At 43.3% G+C, this 18,455-nt stretch overlaps 2 protein-coding genes across 3 annotated transcripts in view; one reads left to right on the top strand and one right to left on the bottom strand.

Moving 5' to 3' along the window:
• Positions 1-18,455, top strand: part of LOC132470778 (E3 ubiquitin-protein ligase RNF123) — a 125,757-nt gene that overhangs the window by 32,770 nt on the left and 74,532 nt on the right. The window contains 8 exon segments of the mRNA XM_060069647.1: positions 11,619-11,702; positions 12,000-12,107; positions 12,353-12,530; positions 13,280-13,354; positions 14,070-14,157; positions 15,720-15,807; positions 16,266-16,350; positions 17,703-17,729. Coding sequence (XP_059925630.1) covers positions 11,619-11,702; positions 12,000-12,107; positions 12,353-12,530; positions 13,280-13,354; positions 14,070-14,157; positions 15,720-15,807; positions 16,266-16,350; positions 17,703-17,729 — 733 coding nt within the window.
• On the bottom strand, positions 7,047-10,652 carry LOC132470776 (uncharacterized). Of its 2 annotated transcripts, XM_060069645.1 has the most exons (4): positions 10,514-10,652; positions 10,372-10,424; positions 10,066-10,284; positions 7,047-7,440 (listed from the first exon to the last, which is right to left on the bottom strand). In XM_060069645.1, exons 1-4 carry the CDS (start codon positions 10,540-10,542, stop codon positions 7,109-7,111), a joined length of 633 nt encoding a protein of 210 aa, XP_059925628.1. In that variant the 5' UTR covers positions 10,543-10,652; the 3' UTR covers positions 7,047-7,108. The 2 variants fall into 2 exon arrangements, with proteins under 2 accessions (XP_059925628.1, XP_059925629.1); XM_060069646.1 differs by lacking the exons at positions 10,066-10,284; positions 10,372-10,424; positions 10,514-10,652 and adding exons at positions 7,676-7,728; positions 7,807-7,939 and having other exon boundaries at positions 7,047-7,548.

The raw sequence follows: 18,455 nt of genomic DNA, 5'->3' as shown, positions 1-18,455 counted from the left end.
CGTACCACTAGTTCAGTAAGGGGTCAATTTAATACCCTTCAGGAAAACACGTTCTTGGCAAATCAGGGTTCAATTTAGTGCTTTTGTCCTACATTTGATGCAATTTCTGCAAAAAGATTTTTACACTTTGTTTGCAACTAGGGTAAGCCTAATCCAAACACCATTTTCGAATTTTGCATCATACAATAGCCTGAACGCAGTATTGGCAAGCATTAACTGCAAAGTTATGTCCTTGAGAGCACTGATGACACCCAAGTCTAGTTTCAGAGTAATGTCCTCTACAATTAGTTTGACATGTAATGTTGGGGGCCTTCCAACTACTCAGCATTCCACTTCCATTTTTGAAGGCACCTTGTGGGCCTTATATTTTGTCAGAGACACTTGAAATAGCGAAGTTTAATGGATCCAGGATAACAGTTTGTTGAAGAGACACAAGTGCTTTATGGACATCTTCAAATTAAACTTAACAAAACGCTGTATCAAAGCAGAGTAAATAGGTTTCAAAGGCAAAGATTTATTCATATACAGCCATTATTAATGAAGACATTGCAGTTGATCAGTAGCCACCCTTCCCAGGCTCTTTTATAACAACTGGCCATCCTTTACCATTTCCCATTCCATTACTTTTGGAGTCTGCCATGTCAGCAGAGCCGACCGTAGGCTCTCCGGGGTTGTATCTGGTTAGGAAGAAGGCCTGTCTGCCTTGCTGGTAGCGGGACCTGGAACTGAAGTGGTAGACCGGATCCAGGTCAGAGACGTCGCTCAACACAGGCTCCTCCATTGAGGGGACTAGCTCCTCAGAATGGCCTTCAGGAACAGGGTAGTAACCGTCACTACCAGAGTCCATACCGCCGTTCTTGGCCCAGACAGAGTCTCCAGCATCCATATCCGAGCCTTCATTCGAGTAGACCCCTCCATCAGCCTTAACGTAGGGCTCTTGCATTGCTCTGCCATGAGGAAACACCATGCCTCCATCACCAGCTTTGGGATAAGCAGAGCCAGGACTGCTGTAGTCACTCCATGCTGGGAAAGGATCGTTTGAGCCAAACTCTACACGGAGAAGAACATGTGATAAAATTCCAAATTATTCTTGACCTGGAACATGTTGCTCATTTTAGAAGTTCAGTAGGTAAATGCTAACCTTTCAGTGGTAGTGAAATGACCCCTCCAATCAGACATGAGATGCATAAAAACCTTCGAATAGATCCAGACATATTTTAGTCATACAGATATTACAAACACTTTACCATCAAGAACCACAACACTAGATCTCCTCTTACCCGAAAGAGCTCACAGTATGTCCAGCCATGTTGCTCTGTTTAAGGTGCTGCTCCACAAATGAGTGTTTAACACAACCAAATCTGGTTCTTTTAAAGGGTTGTTCCCTCCAGTTCAATTAATGACTAATTAACCACACCTGTTGACCTCAATCTGAGGTACACTGACTATAATACCTACTAAGTCATTTAGCATATGAATTTATCTAGGGTGATCAATGAGAGATTAGTTTTATATGTTGTTTTACATGTAGGGGTTAGGTGTTTTACTTAAAGTGTTCCTAGTCTAAATGAAGGGTTGAAACCGAGAACCTTCTGTCTCAGAGTAAAAGACCCTTATTTCAGCCAAATGCTACAAGGAGAAGAACATGTGATCATGATCCATATGATCCCCCTTTACCTGGAAAATGTTTTAAGAATTAGGATATTCAGAAAGGTTTGCCTTTAAGTAATAAAAACATTCCTCCAATCAGGCAGAAGATCTACGTCAACCTGAGGATATATTAAGGCATACGAGTCAAGGCAGATAGAAAAGTATCAAGTTATTACATTTAACGGTTAACACAACATCTTATCTTAAATAGCCAACCATGTTGCTTTGTTTAAACTGTTCCACAAACAGATTATCCAGTCCAAACCAACAAGTACCTCTGGGAATAACCTGTGGTTCTTGGATTGAGTTTAACCCTCAAGTAAGTTGGCCATTGGCGTTGGTAACTTTAGTTATGCCGTCTGTATCGGATGGCATCTTATTGATATTCAGCTGTGTGAGATAACCCCTAAGATTTCTAGAGTCCGGTTATGCCCTTGTTAGAGAGCACACCATTTTGTATCTCTAGAATTTTGTGGTAGAATATAACTGGCAAGATAAACAGGATTTCAAAGTCATGACTGTTGAAGCACCGTACCACTAGTTCAGTAAGGGGTCAATTTAATACCCTTTAGGAAAACACGTTCTTGGCAAATCAGGGTTCAATTTAGTGCTTTTGTCCTACATTTGATGCAATTTCTGCAAAAAGATTTTTACACTTTGTTTGCAACTAGGGTAAGCCTAATCCAAACGCCATTTTCGAATTTTGCATCATACAATAGCCTGAACGCAGTATTGTCAAGCATTAACTGCAAAGTTATGTCCTTGAGAGCACTGATGACACCCAAGTCTAGTTTAAGAGTAATGTCCTCGACAATTAGTTTGACATGTAATGTTGGGGGCCTTCCAACTACTCAGCATTCCACTTCCATTTTTGAAGGCACCTTGTGGGCCTTATATTTTGTCAGAGACACTTGAAATAGCGAAGTTTAATGGATCCAGGATAACAGTTTGTTGAAGAGACACAAGTGCTTTATGGACATCTTCAAACTAAACTTAAGAAACGCTGTATCAAAGCAGAGTAAATAGGTTTCAAAGGCAAAGATTTATTCATATACAGCCATTATTAATGAAGACATTGCAGTTGATCAGTAGCCACCCTTCCCAGGCTCTTCTATAACAACTGGCCATCCTTTACCATTTCCCATTCCATTACTGTTGGAGTCTGCCATGTCAGCAGAGCCGACCGTAGGCTCTCCGGGGTTGTATCTGGTTAGGAAGAAGGCCCGTCTGCCTTGCTGGTAGCGGGACCTGGAACTGAAGTGGTAGACCGGATCCAGGTCAGAGACGTCGCTCAACACAGGCTCCTCCTCCTCCTCCATTGAGGGGACTAGCTCCTCAGAATAGCCTTCAGGAACAGGGTAGTAACCGTCACTACCAGAGTCCATACCGCCGTTCTTGGCCCAGACAGAGTCTCCAGCATCCATATCCGAGCCTTCATTCGAGTAGACCCCTCCATCAGCCTTAGCGTAGGGCTCTTGCATTGCTCTGCCATAAGGAAACACCATGCCTCCATCACCAGCTTTGGGATAAGCAGAGCCAGGACTGCTGTAGTCACTCCATGCTGGGAAAGGATCGTTTGAGCCAAACTCTACACGGAGAAGAACATGTGATAAAGTTCGAAATTATTCTTGACCTGGAACATGTTGCTCATTTTAGAAGTTCAGTAGGTAAATGCTAACCTTTCAGTGGTAGTGAAATGACCCCTCCAATCAGATATGAGATGCATAAAAACCTTCGAATAGATCCAGACATATTTTAGTCATACAGATATTACAAACACTTTACCATCAAGAACCACAACACTAGATCTCCTCTTACCCGAAAGAGCTCACAGTATGTCCAGCCATGTTGCTCTGTTTAAGGTGCTGCTCCACAAATGAGTGTTTAACGCAACCAAATCTGGTTCTTTTAAAGGGTTGTTCTCTCCAGTTCAATTAATGACTAATTAACCACACCTGTTGACCTCAATCTGAGGTACACTGACTATAATACCTACTAAGTCATTTAGCATATGAATTTATCTAGGGTGATCAATGAGAGATTTGTTTTATATGTTGTTTTACATGTAGGGGTTAGGTGTTTTACTTAAAGTGTTCCTAGTCTAAATGAAGGGTTGAAACCGAGAACCTTCTGTCTCAGAGTAATAAAAGACCCTTATTTCAGCCAAATGCTACAAGGAGAAGAACATGTGATCATGATCCATATGATCCCCCTTTACCTGGAAAATGTTTTAAGAATTAGGATGTTCAGAAAGGTTTGCCTTTAAGTAATAAAAACATTCCTCCAATCAGGCAGAAGATCTACGTCAACCTGAGGATATATTAAGGCATACGAGTCAAGGCAGATAGAAAAGTATCAAGTTATTACATTTAACGGTTAACACAACATCTTATCTTAAATAGCCAACCATGTTGCTTTGTTTAAACTGTTCCACAAACAGATTATCCAGTCCAAACCAACAAGTACCTCTGGGAATAACTTGTGGTTTTTGGATTGAGTTTAACCCTCAAGTAAGTTGGCCATTGGCGTTGGTAACTTTAGTTATGCCGTCTGTATCGGATGGCATCTTATTGATATTCAGCTGTGTGAGATAACCCCTAAGATTTCTAGAGTCCGGTTATGCCCTTGTTAGAGAGCACACCATTTTGTATCTCTGTAGAATTTTGTGGTAGAACATAACTGGCAAGCTAAACTGGATTTCAAAGTCATGACTGTTGAAGCACCGTACCACTAGTTCAGTAAGGGGTCAATTTAATACCCTTCAGGAAAACACGTTCTTGGCAAATCAGGGTTCAATTTAGTGCTTTTGTCCTACATTTGATGCAATTTCTGCAAAAAGATTTTTACACTTTGTTTGCAACTAGGGTAAGCCTAATCCAAACGCCATTTTCGAATTTTGCATCATACAATAGCCTGAACGCAGTATTGGCAAGCATTAACTGCAAAGTTATGTCCTTGAGAGCACTGATGACACCCAAGTCTAGTTTCAGAGTAATGTCCTCTACAATTAGTTTGACATGTAATGTTGGGGGCCTTCCAACTACTCAGCATTCCACTTCCATTTTTGAAGGCACCTTGTGGGCCTTATATTTTGTCAGAGACACTTGAAATAGCGAAGTTTAATGGATCCAGGATAACAGTTTGTTGAAGAGACACAAGTGCTTTATGGACATCTTCAAACTAAACTTAACAAAACGCTGTATCAAAGCAGAGTAAATAGGTTTCAAAGGCAAAGATTTATTCATATACAGCCATTATTAATGAAGACATTGCAGTTGATCAGTAGCCACCCTTCCCAGGCTCTTCTATAACAACTGGCCATCCTTTACCATTTCCCATTCCATTACTTTTGGAGTCTGCCATGTCAGCAGAGCCGACCGTAGGCTCTCCGGGGTTGTATCTGGTTAGGAAGAAGGCCTGTCTGCCTTGCTGGTAGCGGGACCTGGAACTGAAGTGGTAGACCGGATCCAGGTCAGAGACGTCGCTCAACACAGGCTCCTCCATTGAGGGGACTAGCTCCTCAGAATGGCCTTCAGGAACAGGGTAGTAACCGTCACTACCAGAGTCCATACCGCCGTTCTTGGCCCAGACAGAGTCTCCAGCATCCATATCCGAGCCTTCATTCGAGTAGACCCCTCCATCAGCCTTAACGTAGGGCTCTTGCATTGCTCTGCCATGAGGAAACACCATGCCTCCATCACCAGCTTTGGGATAAGCAGAGCCAGGACTGCTGTAGTCACTCCATGCTGGGAAAGGATCGTTTGAGCCAAACTCTACACGGAGAAGAACATGTGATAAAGTTCCAAATTATTCTTGACCTGGAACATGTTGCTCATTTTAGAAGTTCAGTAGGTAAATGCTAACCTTTCAGTGGCAGTGAAATGACCCCTCCAATCAGACATGAGATGCATAAAAACCTTCGAATAGATCCAGACATATTTTAGTCATACAGATATTACAAACACTTTACCATCAAGAACCACAACACTAGATCTCCTCTTACCCGAAAGAGCTCACAGTATGTCCAGCCATGTTGCTCTGTTTAAGGTGCTGCTCCACAAATGAGTGTTTAACGCAACCAAATCTGGTTCTTTTAAAGGGTTGTTCCCTCCAGTTCAATTAATGACTAATTAACCACACCTGTTGACCTCAATCTGAGGTACACTGACTATAATACCTACTAAGTCATTTAGCATATGAATTTATCTAGGGTGATCAATGAGAGATTAGTTTTATATGTTGTTTTACATGTAGGGGTTAGGTGTTTTACTTAAAGTGTTCCTAGTCTAAATGAAGGGTTGAAACCGAGAACCTTCTGTCTCAGAGTAAAAGACCCTTATTTCAGCCAAATGCTACAAGGAGAAGAACATTTGATCATGATCCATATGATCCCCCTTTACCTGGAAAATGTTTTAAGAATTAGGATATTCAGAAAGGTTTGCCTTTAAGTAATAAAAACATTCCTCCAATCAGGCAGAAGATCTACGTCAACCTGAGGATATATTAAGGCATACGAGTCAAGGCAGATAGAAAAGTATCAAGTTATTACATTTAACGGTTAACACAACATCTTATCTTAAATAGCCAACCATGTTGCTTTGTTTAAACTGTTCCACAAACAGATTATCCAGTCCAAACCAACAAGTACCTCTGGGAATAACCTGTGGTTCTTGGATTGAGTTTAACCCTCAAGTAAGTTGGCCATTGGCGTTGGTAACTTTAGTTATGCCGTCTGTATCGGATGGCATCTTATTGATATTCAGCTGTGTGAGATAACCCCTAAGATTTCTAGAGTCCGGTTATGCCCTTGTTAGAGAGCACACCATTTTGTATCTCTAGAATTTTGTGGTAGAATATAACTGGCAAGATAAACAGGATTTCAAAGTCATGACTGTTGAAGCACCGTACCACTAGTTCAGTAAGGGGTCAATTTAATACCCTTTAGGAAAACACGTTCTTGGCAAATCAGGGTTCAATTTAGTGCTTTTGTCCTACATTTGATGCAATTTCTGCAAAAAGATTTTTACACTTTGTTTGCAACTAGGGTAAGCCTAATCCAAACGCCATTTTCGAATTTTGCATCATACAATAGCCTGAACGCAGTATTGGCAAGCATTAACTGCAAAGTTATGTCCTTGAGAGCACTGATGACACCCAAGTCTAGTTTCAGAGTAATGTCCTCGACAATTAGTTTGACATGTAATGTTGGGGGCCTTCCAACTACTCAGCATTCCACTTCCATTTTTGAAGGCACCTTGTGGGCCTTATATTTTGTCAGAGACACTTGAAATAGCGAAGTTTAATGGATCCAGGATAACAGTTTGTTGAAGAGACACAAGTGCTTTATGGACATCTTCAAACTAAACTTAAGAAACGCTGTATCAAAGCAGAGTAAATAGGTTTCAAAGGCAAAGATTTATTCATATACAGCCATTATTAATGAAGACATTGCAGTTGATCAGTAGCCACCCTTCCCAGGCTCTTCTATAACAACTGGCCATCCTTTACCATTTCCCATTCCATTACTGTTGGAGTCTGCCATGTCAGCAGAGCCGACCGTAGGCTCTCCGGGGTTGTATCTGGTTAGGAAGAAGGCCCGTCTGCCTTGCTGGTAGCGGGACCTGGAACTGAAGTGGTAGACCGGATCCAGGTCAGAGACGTCGCTCAACACAGGCTCCTCCTCCTCTGGGGTCTCCTCCTCCATTGAGGGGACTAGCTCCTCAGAATAGCCTTCAGGAACAGGGTAGTAACCGTCACTACCAGAGTCCATACCACCGTTCTTGGACCAAGCTGAAGGCTCTTGTTTGTAGTACTCTTTTGGTGCTCTGCCATAAGTATACACTGAGGCGTCTTGACCAACAGGATAAGCAGAACCAGGATTGCTGAAGTCACTCCATGCTGGGGAAGGATTATTTGAGCCAAAGCATAAAAAAAAAACAAAAAAAACATGCAATGGTCAGAAATCATTCTGGAATCAAATGCTTCCTTATACGAGGACATTTCAGTAAAATATTGAAAGTTTTACCATTTACTGGTAGTGAAAAGACCCCTCCAATCAGACATGAGATCCATATTAACCTGTGGACAGATCCAGACATATTTTGGTAACACAGATATTTAAAACAATTACCATTAAGGATCACACTCTCGTCTTACCCCAAAGCGCTCACACTATGTCCAGCCATGTTGCTCTGTTTAAGGTGCTGCTCCACCACAAATGAGTATTACTTACAACTGTGGTTCTTTTAAATGGTGGTTCACTCCAGTTCTATTGATTACTGATTAACCACACCTGTTGACCTTCATCAGCAGCCACATTGATTGAGACATCACTATAAGCACATAAAGCAGTCTTTGATTCATTAGCTGTGTTCGAAATCGTTCCCTATTCACTCACTCACTATTCCCTATATAGTGTTCATGATATAGTGCACTATATAGGGAACGAACAAACGAGAATTCGGACACTACGCTGAACATTTCTAAACGTCATTTGTGTCAGTAAATGCGGTGGGTATTTGTGTGACGCAGACAGATGCGCCCACATCATGTAAACAAACCGGGCACTCACAAGTTAAGATGGAGGTTGTATTGATGTTGAAGGTTACATTTCCTTGATCAAGGTTTTTTATATTCATTTTGAATGTTACATTTTCTATGTTAAATCCAAAATATATTGTTGACATTTCTAAACGAAAGCCGGAGACTTCTTCTTCTCCTCCGGAGAAACACGACCGCAATGCATTGTGGTATACGGGAGTAACATGTAGGGTACATTCATTGTATGTACACTCAAATTTCGGGTACTTTAAGTGCACTATATAGTGCATGAAATTAACTACTGAGAATTCGAACACCACTACAAAATGGCGAGCACCCTATATAGTGCACTTTATCCGTGATAGGGAACGATTTCGAACACAGCTAATGTGTACAATAACATTTGGTACGTGTTATTTATGAACAGGCAGGGGTAAGGCACCTATCTCAAGGATGCCTACTGGGTAAACTGCTTACATTGAGGGGCATAGCCATGAGCTTTTTCTGTTGGGAAACAATCGTCCACCTTTAGTGTCATTTTGTTTGATGTCGTTCCTGTGTTAAGTCTCTCAATTGATATTTTCAATATTCCGGATCTATGGCACCCACTGTCAAATCAAAAGGCCATTTTGAAGTGATATCCCATAGAGTCAGACAAGTATGAATTGCAAAGATATGTCCTTTTGTGCACTGATGACCGCCAACTGTAGTCTAAAACAAAACTAACGTTTTTGTCTGACTGGCCTTGTATATTTTAGGTAATTGGCTTTCCGACAACTCCATTCATTCTCTATGTATTTCCTTTACAAACATTCAGTGAATCCTGAGGCTCTTATAGTTTGGCAGACACTTGCAATAACCAATCCATGGATCCAGGATAAAGTAGTTTGTTCAGACACCAAAGATTGGCACATCTTTACCAACTTTTATTAAAGCAAAAGGAAACCGATTTTAAAAGCAATGATTTATTCATTTACAGCCATTAGAAATGAAAGACATTGCAGTTGATCAGTAACTTAGGAAGAAATCCTATCTTATCCTAACATAGGAATTTAGCCATTACAGAACTATCCTAAGTTAGGAATTTAAATTAGGATCCCTAAGTTAGGTGGCCGTACAGTACTAGTAGGTCTGTATGACAATAAAGACGAGGAACATCACAACAGAAATGTGATGGCTGAAAGGCTACCGAGACCGCATAATGATTTGTTAAATTTTCCTGACTATATTTAAATTTCATCGCCTGCAAAGACATTGAATTTTGAATTTGGTGGAAGAATTCCTTTTCTACCCCTTCTTGTTCCCTGTACCAATACCTGCCATGACCGTAGTAATAGTTCTACTAGCTTGCCGTTATTAACAAAGATCCTCAACAGTCTCTGTTGACATTAAAAGTAACTTGTTCCATCATTCTCATGCACAGTGCAGAAACAGACATAACCTGACTATTACCGATCGAAAATCAGATTGAAAGAACAGTTTGGATTACCTAAGATAAGATAGGAGGCCAATAATAAGATAGGAAACGGCCAACAGGTTAGGGACTGCTTCTGTAATAGCAAATTAGGAGTTTCCCTATCCGAGTCCCTAGCTTAAGCCAGGATGAGACGTTAGGATTTTTTCTGTAATGAGGCCCGCCGCCGCCGGGTTCGCCTCCGCCACCGCTGGGTTCGCCACCGTCGGGTTCGCCACCGCCCGGTTCGCCGCCGCCCGGTTCGCCACTGCCGTGTTCTCCTCCATGGCAGAGCTCCTCCATGACGGAGACTACCTTCTCCATGGCGGAGAATAACTCCTCCATGGCGGAGACTAGCTCAGCGTGGCCTTCATGAACATGGGGGTAAACATAACTACCAGGGTACATACCACCGTCCTCACCAGAGTCTCCAGCATCCATATCCCAGTCGTACTTTGAGTGGACCCCTCCATCAGCCTTAGCGTCACTGTTCTGCGGGGACCAAGCTGAAGGCTCTTGTCTGTAGTACTCTTTTAGTACTCTGCCAAAAATGTACACCAAGATGTCTTGACCAACATGATAAGCAGAACCAGGACTGCTGAAGTCACTCCATGCTGGGGAAGGATTATTTGAGCCAAAACCTTGAAAAAAACAAAGATGCAATGGTCACAAATCATTCTGAAAGCAGTTGCCACTTGGGACATTTTAGTAAAGTGTTGAATGTTTACCCTTTACTGGTAGTGAAAAGACACCTCCAATCAGACTTGAGATCCATATTAACCTGCGGACAGATCCAGACATATTTTAGTCAAGCAGATATTTATTAAACTACATACATAAAAACAATAACCACTCTAGAGTTCGACTTACCCTAAAAAGCTCACACTTCGTAAAGCCATGTTGCTCTGTTTAAGGTACTGCTCCGCAAATGAGTGTTTCAGACAACCAACTGTGGTTCTTTTATAGGGTTTTTTACTTCCTTCCAATTTATAACTGATTAACGACACCTGTTGACCTCAATGAGACAGCACATTTGCTGTGTTTCTGACCACCTGCATTTGAGCGCGTGCATGCACGAGACTTGAGAAGATTCGCCGGAACTAGCCAGAAACACGACAAGGTCCCACCAGGTCAAGTCGGACAAGGGTGCACTTCTCGTAGTTTGAAGAAGCATAGTTTGGGAGAGGGCACGCCTCTTTGAAAGGAGGTATGTCATTTCTCGAGTGGGAAATTCGACTTGGTAATTCCAACCATCGACATGTTGAGGGGAGTATCGCATTTATTTGAGACCATATGCACAGAAAAGCAGATGGAGGGAGTTAACCTGGAGCTCCCGCGAGTTTTTAAAGCCATGTGACGTGTTGCATAGGGAAGTTATCACCAGCATTTCTGATGTTTTAATCCCAGAATGCATTATGTTATGCAAGGCAAGGCAACGCAACGCATGCTTGATCTTCTTTATGTTCAAGGCAAGGCAACTTTATTTATATAGCACTCTTCATACACGAGACAGACTCTAAGTGCTTCACATCCAATAAAATAAAATAATAAATTCAAGTAGTTAATAGAAATCAAAGGCAAAGTAAAAAAATGCATTGTAGAAAGTGCAGTGAATTTAAGATAAAGACATAAAGGTCTTCAATTAAACATTGTTGGCTTTGATTATGCTTTGTGTCTTACTTTTGTCTCTCTTGCTTCCCTTCTCAGAGTGGGTTTTGAATATTTTATCCACACTCATAACATAAAGCATTTTGTTCTTCTTCTTGGGAATTGCAATGTGACGTAAAAAATAATGTGTTGTTGATTTCAAATTTGAAGTATCTACATGTTATTTATTTATTGAATCATTGTTGTTGGTGAGCTAGTCTGACATCTCATTTTGAAATAATAAATAAGGTGAAAAGGAAATACTGTAATTTAAATCTCTTTCCTCTCTCCCCCTCTCTCTGCCTCTCTCTCTCTCTCCCTGCCCAAGATGGTTGTAGTGTCAGATGACGTCCATGAGTACGCTATGGCACTGAAAGACACAGAAGAGAAGATAGCTCGATGCCCTGCAAGGGTAAGCAGACATCATCTGACCACCTTTACATTCGTCCAACCAAACTGTTAACCCTCCCAGTTAATCGCTCTGTTAAACCCACCAACATCATACATAATATGACCATTCATTTAATTATCTAGACGGATTTAGGTGGACCAATCCCAACGTTACGTAATATATTCAGAAAAATTGTTTCTTGAAGAACGTAGATGTGCAAACGTATCACGGCTGAGGAGGGCTGGGGAAAAAGCGCTGTAGACTGTGTTGCTATTTGACCTTTTCACAATGTGGGCTGTGGTGTTTTTATTCCCTCAGAGAGCCGACATTCTGGATGAGCTCCAAAAGAGCCAGAAGGTTTTTGCTGAGAAGCTGAACCACCTCAGTAGAAGACTGGCCTGGATCAATGCGACTGTGTACTCCAAGGTAGGTGTGTGTGTGTGTGTGCGCGCGTGTTGATCATGAGCCATGGTTTTTCGTTGAGGCTACTAATTATCTGTTTATTTTGTGCCTGGGACAGTCCACCTCTGGTTATCTCCAGCTCACCGGGGCGCTAACACAGATTAGCATTAGCACTTTCCTGCCCCCGTTACACATAGGAGGGGGTCCCCTGTCTACAGACGGGGGTCCCCCCACCCGGCCCAACGTCCCGTGCTCTCTGCGTCCCCCAGGAGAAGATGCTGGACGTGTACTGGCTGCTGAGGGTTTGCATCCGCACGGTGGAGCACGCCGACCACACGGGCTCGCTGTTCGCCTTCGCCCCCGAGTTCTACCTGAACGTGGCCATGAACGCCTACAGCGCCCTGAAGAACTACTTCAGCCCGGCCAACAGCATGGACGACCTGCCAGGTAGCGTAACCCCCCCCCCCCCCCGGTGGTGGTCGTCACACCGCACCGGAGAGGCCGCGATCGCACCAGGCACACACCACGGGAATGGTGGAGTCTAGCGTTGGCGCGACTAGAGTCATTCATTTACATTCAGGGCTTTTATCCAAAGCGACTTTACAACAAGTACATTTGTCCGAAGAAAGAGAAAACAACGATGTATCTCCGTCGGTACAGCGAGGAGTAAGAGCCAAGCACTGACAATAGTCAGGTTAACCCATTCCCTGTGTACAACAAACATAGTTAGGGTAAGATGCTACACAATGTACTATTTCTAAGTGCAAGGACGTTCAACATACAATAGGTGTGTAACAGGGATGTGGGGGATGGGGGTTAAGAGTCTGGGTGAATTCTCTCACCAACAAACAGCCCACAACAGCCCCCTGTGACAAAATCCCATTTTTATTGCCTCACGCGCTAACTTAATAACTTGATAACTTAATAACTTAATAACCGTTGCCCTGGAATCAACTTGAATAAGTCCATGAACATTCTGGCTAATCATGACGGAAAGTGATCCGATGATTCTAAAGCTAATCCGGGGAAAATTCGAGCTAAGCTGTCATGCAACAGCGTGGGGTGATCCAATTATTCATTCTGCTCCGAAATCTAATTAGCGGTGTGGTATTGTGACTGGCTGGTGGTTCATGCGGGGACACGTTGAACGGTGACAGAGCTTGTTAACCATCTCCCACCTCCCATCGTTCCTTCAGGTTATGAAGACACCCTGACTCAGCTGGCGGCCATCCTCGCCAAGCACTTTGCTGACCCGCGTATCGTTGGTACAGGTGAGACACACACACGCACACAAACGCACTCACTTAAAGGAGAAATCCGAGGAATGGATCTGGGATATGTTTAGGATGATAACGAGTTGGAATGTTCGTTTGGGAGCAAAAAAGCGCATAGAGACGCATTCTTAAGTTGGCTGTTTTTAGCTGATTCTACCAAAACGCTATAAACTTGGAACGATAGGGGCATGTCGCATGGTCAAAACCTAAATCTCTATTTTAAACCACTTACAAGGCTAGAAGTAGTCCGGCACTTCTTTGGTAGTATAATAAGGGTCTTAACATATAAAACGAGGCATTGATAACTTTGTAAGTGTACGGATTTTATGCACACTATAACATCAGTAGTTCATCCGTCGACGCCATCTTGTTTTTAAGTACATTGGCGAACACAGAGCTTGCGTGTTGCACACACACACACACACACACACACACACACACACACACACACACACACACACACACACACACACACACACACACACACACACACACACACACACACACACACACACACACACACACACACACACACACAAAAGATTGTTGTGCATTGCTGCTTCCATGAAAATAAAACATTTTCAAATAAACTCTTCTATTAGAGTTTAATCTTTTTAAGCTGGAACGTCTGGGCACTCCCGTATTCTATTTATTTAGCTTTCTTCTGTCCCTCCCTGTTTCAAATCCCTCTAACTTGTAATTCCTCGGTCAGATATCAAGGACTCCCTGATGCAGGCGCTGGCCAGCTACGTGTGTTACCCACAATCCCTCAGGGCCGTGGAGCGGATACCAGAGGAACAGTGAGTGTTTCTGGGGTGGGAGGATGGTATCCAGGATATCGGGGTATCTCGCGCTTTCTCTCAGGCACTCTCGCTCTCTTTCTCTCTTTTGTACTCTCTCTCCCTTTCTCACCTTTGTGCTCTCTCTCTCTCTCTCTGTGTCTCTCTTACTCTCACACTCGTGGTACTTTTTCAATTTTGCACCCTTCTTGTGCTCTTATTTTTGCCCTCTCGCCCTTTCTCACATATGGTCTTCCTTTGTGTTCCCCTTCCCTTTCTCTCTGGCTCCCTGCAATTTATTATCAATTTCTCTTGCTTGCTCTTCCCATACCTCACTCACTCCACTCTTTTGTAATATATTTCCAGTAACCACTCTCTCTCTCTCTATTCCTCTCTCGCTCTTTCTCTGGAAATATGAATCGGTACACCAGAGCATCAAAATCATATTCCCTTCAACATGTTCCATGGAGTTCCGCCCTACCGCCGTGCATTCTGGGAAGGGCAATTTAAGTGCATGATAAAATGAGTTTGTAGCTTACCTTCTAGGAAAATGGCTGTGTGATTACTCATCTACCCGACTTCTAACTATACTCGAATGGGCATTGATGTCGCTATGGACAGGACAGTGATGCAAGACAGGGAAGTGGGCACACAGAGAGCGGGAATGAACACGCAACAGAACCGCGGGTCAGAGTCTAACCTCGGCCGCCGCACGGTGTGTTGACTACTTGGTTGGAAGACTAGCAGGTAAAACCACCAGGCTAACCGGTTGTAGGGAAACGTTTTGGCGAACCAAAATGGGGTTATGATTAGAAAGTTATCACATTTAATGATAGGTAATTGAAGCCAGAAGGTTGCATGGAGATTGTGCCCGCTCCCAAGGCATTCTGGAAATGGACTTTGGTTTCTGGCTAATGGCAATATGCTGAGGTGATTCATCATCTGCTGAGCAAAAACCCATTTTAGTTCCTTTTTGATACTTTTTTCCTTTTAATATGCTTTCGCCATCATGAAACCTAGATGTGTTAGTTACACTATGATTAGATAGGAGGGATTCAATGTCAATTATTATACAGAGTTACACATTACTCTCGGACGTGTTTCTTTGGTTATAAATAACCTAATGGGTTGGTTATGTTAATGGTTTTAAAAGTGGGTTATTAATGGGCGACGGCCCCGTTGAAGATGCTGTTGGTTATGTTAATGATTTAAAAGTGGGTTATTAATGTGTTACATTAGCATTCTCCAGTGTGATGGAGCTTGAGATCTCCATGGGGTTGGCTATCTTGGTTTGTTTTTGTTTGCTAGTGGGATACTGATTTAAATGCTAGATAGTTATTAACGCCAAATGTGGGTTATGCTAATGCATTCTCATTATATTGGGTTTTGGTTATGCTTTATAATTAGTATTTTGGTTTGGTGTTGGAGTTAGTTTGAATTGGTCTCATTCCATATATTGTTGATTGTGTTGAGGCGTGTGTGTTTTTGTTTGTGCGTGTGTTGTGTCCTGATGCAGATTTGTGTGTGTGTGTGTGTGTGTGTGTGTGTGTGTGTGTGTGTGTGTGTGTGTGCGTGTGTTCCAGGCGCGTGGCCATGATGAGGAATCTGCTGGCTCCATATGAGCAGAGGCCCTGGGCTCAGACCAACTGGATACTGGTCCGACTGTGGAGGGTGAACACACACACACACACACACACACACACACACACACACACACACACACACACACACACACACACACACACACACACACACACACACACACACACACACACACACACACACACACACACACACACACACACACACACACTTTTTTTTCCAGTCTAATGCTGATATGACATTCGTTTTTATTTACTTTCATTAATTTGTGCAAAACACCTTTTGTCATATTTACTAACATTGGCCTGAACACACACACACACACAAATACAATGTCACACACAAATACAATGTCACACACACACACACACACACACAATCGTACACACACACACACACACACACACAAACGTGCACCAAACAATACAATGTCACAAACACACCATTCAGTTGAACATGCCTGCATGTCTTTGAGCGGTACCCACGGCGGACCCCGGGTGTGTAACCCGCCTGCCGCCGTGTTCCAGGGCTGTGGCTTCGGCTACAGGTACACCAGACTGCCTCACCTGCTGAAAACCAAACCCGAGGACACCAACCTGCCCAGTCTACAGAGTGAGTGCCCGGCCTTGTTTTCTGCTCCCCTCTCTCGCACGCTCTTTCTCTCGTTAGCACTCTTTCGCGTTCTCTCTGTGCTTGGCACTCTCAAGTTTCTCACTCTGGCCCTCTCTCTCACTTGCAATTTTCTCTCTCAGTCTTTGTTTTTCTCCCATGCTCCCACTTTGCCTCTCTCTCTTTCTCTGTCTGTCTCTCTGTCGCTCTCTCTCTGTCTCTCTCTCTCTCGCGCTCTCTCTCCTATTTCCATCTCTCTAAAACCTCCAACAGCATTCGTGGACACTCTCTCACACACACACACACACACACACACACACACACACACACACACACACACACACACACACACACACACACACACACACACACACACACACACACACACACACACACACACACACACACACACACACACACACACACACACACACTTGTTCCCTGTGTGCGGCTGTGTGTTTCTCACCCATGTCATCTCTGTGTCACTCCACGTCGCTCTCTCCTGACTCTGACCCATCCATTCTGTTGTTTCCCAGTATTGTTCTCCATCTCTCTGTCTCCGCGTCATCCCGTTCTGAGACGGAGGCTTGGTGCAGCCCACTTTCCTTGTTGTTTCCTCGTCTTTCATGTGTTTCCATAAATAACTGGAGGCCACGGCGAGCTGTCTGCACAAGGCCTATGTTTAGTACCTCTTCCAGATTTATCTTCCCTTTATTGATCACCGGTTGTGTGTCTATGGTTGTCTGTTTATGTGTGTCCCTTTGTTTTTTAAGAAGTTGTGTGTGTGTGTGTGTGTGTGTGTGTGTGTGTGTGTGTGTGTGTGTGTGTGTGTGTGTGTGTGTGTGTGTGTGTGTGTGTGTGTGTGTGTGTGTGTGTGCGTGTGTGTTTTATGTATCGATGTGTGTGTTTCTGTGTCCGATAGGGCAGCCGTGTTCGTGCATATTGCTGGTGTCTTTCCCCAGCAGGGTTGTGACTATGTCTGCTTCTTCTTACTCGTATGAATGGAAAGTCATGAAAAGATCGGTTAATTTCTGTTTTTAAATTTCCTGTCTTGTGTTTGGTGTCCATGGGGATTCTGGTGTCATGGGGCTTACCAACTCAAAGTTTGCTCGTTAGATGCCAATTTGGTTAATAATCTAACCAAAACCCAGAGTCAATCATTTTGAGTTTATCCATTGACTTTCAACACACAAACCTTTCACTCAGTGCTCATCATTTCTTTCCTTGGTTTCCCCCCCTCCTACTCTTTCTTTTTCTAATATTTTAACAACATCTTCTCTTCTCTCTCCTTCCTCCCACTACTGCATGACGATTGGCCGCCATTTTGTTCACCTTTCTCTTTGCATGCCTGTCAGGGGACTTATCTCTCGCTAGTTTACGAAGTAAGTGTTTCATTTTCTCAACCCATTCCCGGCTCACCGGCCCTGTCCTACTGATCATAACCGTTCATCGCTCATCATTCTTCTGCGTCGAATAACTGCACCCTCGGGTCACCACTCCGGTACTTATATGTGTTTTTGGGTGGTCAAGGGCTCTGAAAGTGTCCGTGAAATAGTCACTAACTCTTCAGTGACATCTGGTGACGTAAGAAGATGACGTGTCATACCTCCTGAACTAGAAAGCGTTGCGTGTATCCTACTGCGTGGGGCTCTTGGGCTCCGCCCGTGATGTAGCAACCGATGATGTTGTATACGCAGCAGTCATTCGCCCCCAAATAATACTTAGTTCGCTCTCATGCATTTTCATTGTTTTGTTCCTGGTGTGATTTGAACCAAATATCATACATCTCCAGTAATGAGGCTTATCGCTCTCTGCTCAACCAGCACATTACACAGCAGGGGCTGGGTAGTGAAGGCTGTGATCTAACAGCCCCATGGGGCTTTTTAGACTGACCCAACAGCCCGCTTGGAGCTTCCTCCATCCTCCTCCCTTCCTCCTTCTCTCCACCTTCCTCCCCTCCCCTCCTCTCATCCTCCTCCTTTCTTGATACAAACAGTGCCAGTGATTATCTTAGCCTGTTGGAAATGGTTTATTATGATCCATCCACACACACTTGCTCTCTTCTTTCTGTCTTGCTCCCTCTTTATTTCTCCCCCTCACTCCATATG

Source organism: Gadus macrocephalus, chromosome 13, assembly GCF_031168955.1.
Source record: "Gadus macrocephalus chromosome 13, ASM3116895v1".
Classification (NCBI taxonomy): domain Eukaryota; kingdom Metazoa; phylum Chordata; class Actinopteri; order Gadiformes; family Gadidae; genus Gadus; species Gadus macrocephalus.
This window is presented reverse-complemented; position numbering and strand designations above follow the sequence as displayed.

Bases quoted from the DNA above. Each gene is read 5' to 3' on its own strand.
- LOC132470776 (XM_060069645.1), bottom strand. From the start codon at position 10,542: ATGGCTTTACGAAGTGTGAGCTTTTTAGG. The intron at 10,425-10,513 runs GTAAGTCGAACT...ATCTGTCCGCAG, and splicing joins CGAAGTGTGAGCTTTTTAGG to GTTAATATGGATCTCAAGTC. The intron at 10,285-10,371 runs GTAAACATTCAA...GTTTTTTTCAAG, and splicing joins CTTTTCACTACCAGTAAAGG to GTTTTGGCTCAAATAATCCT.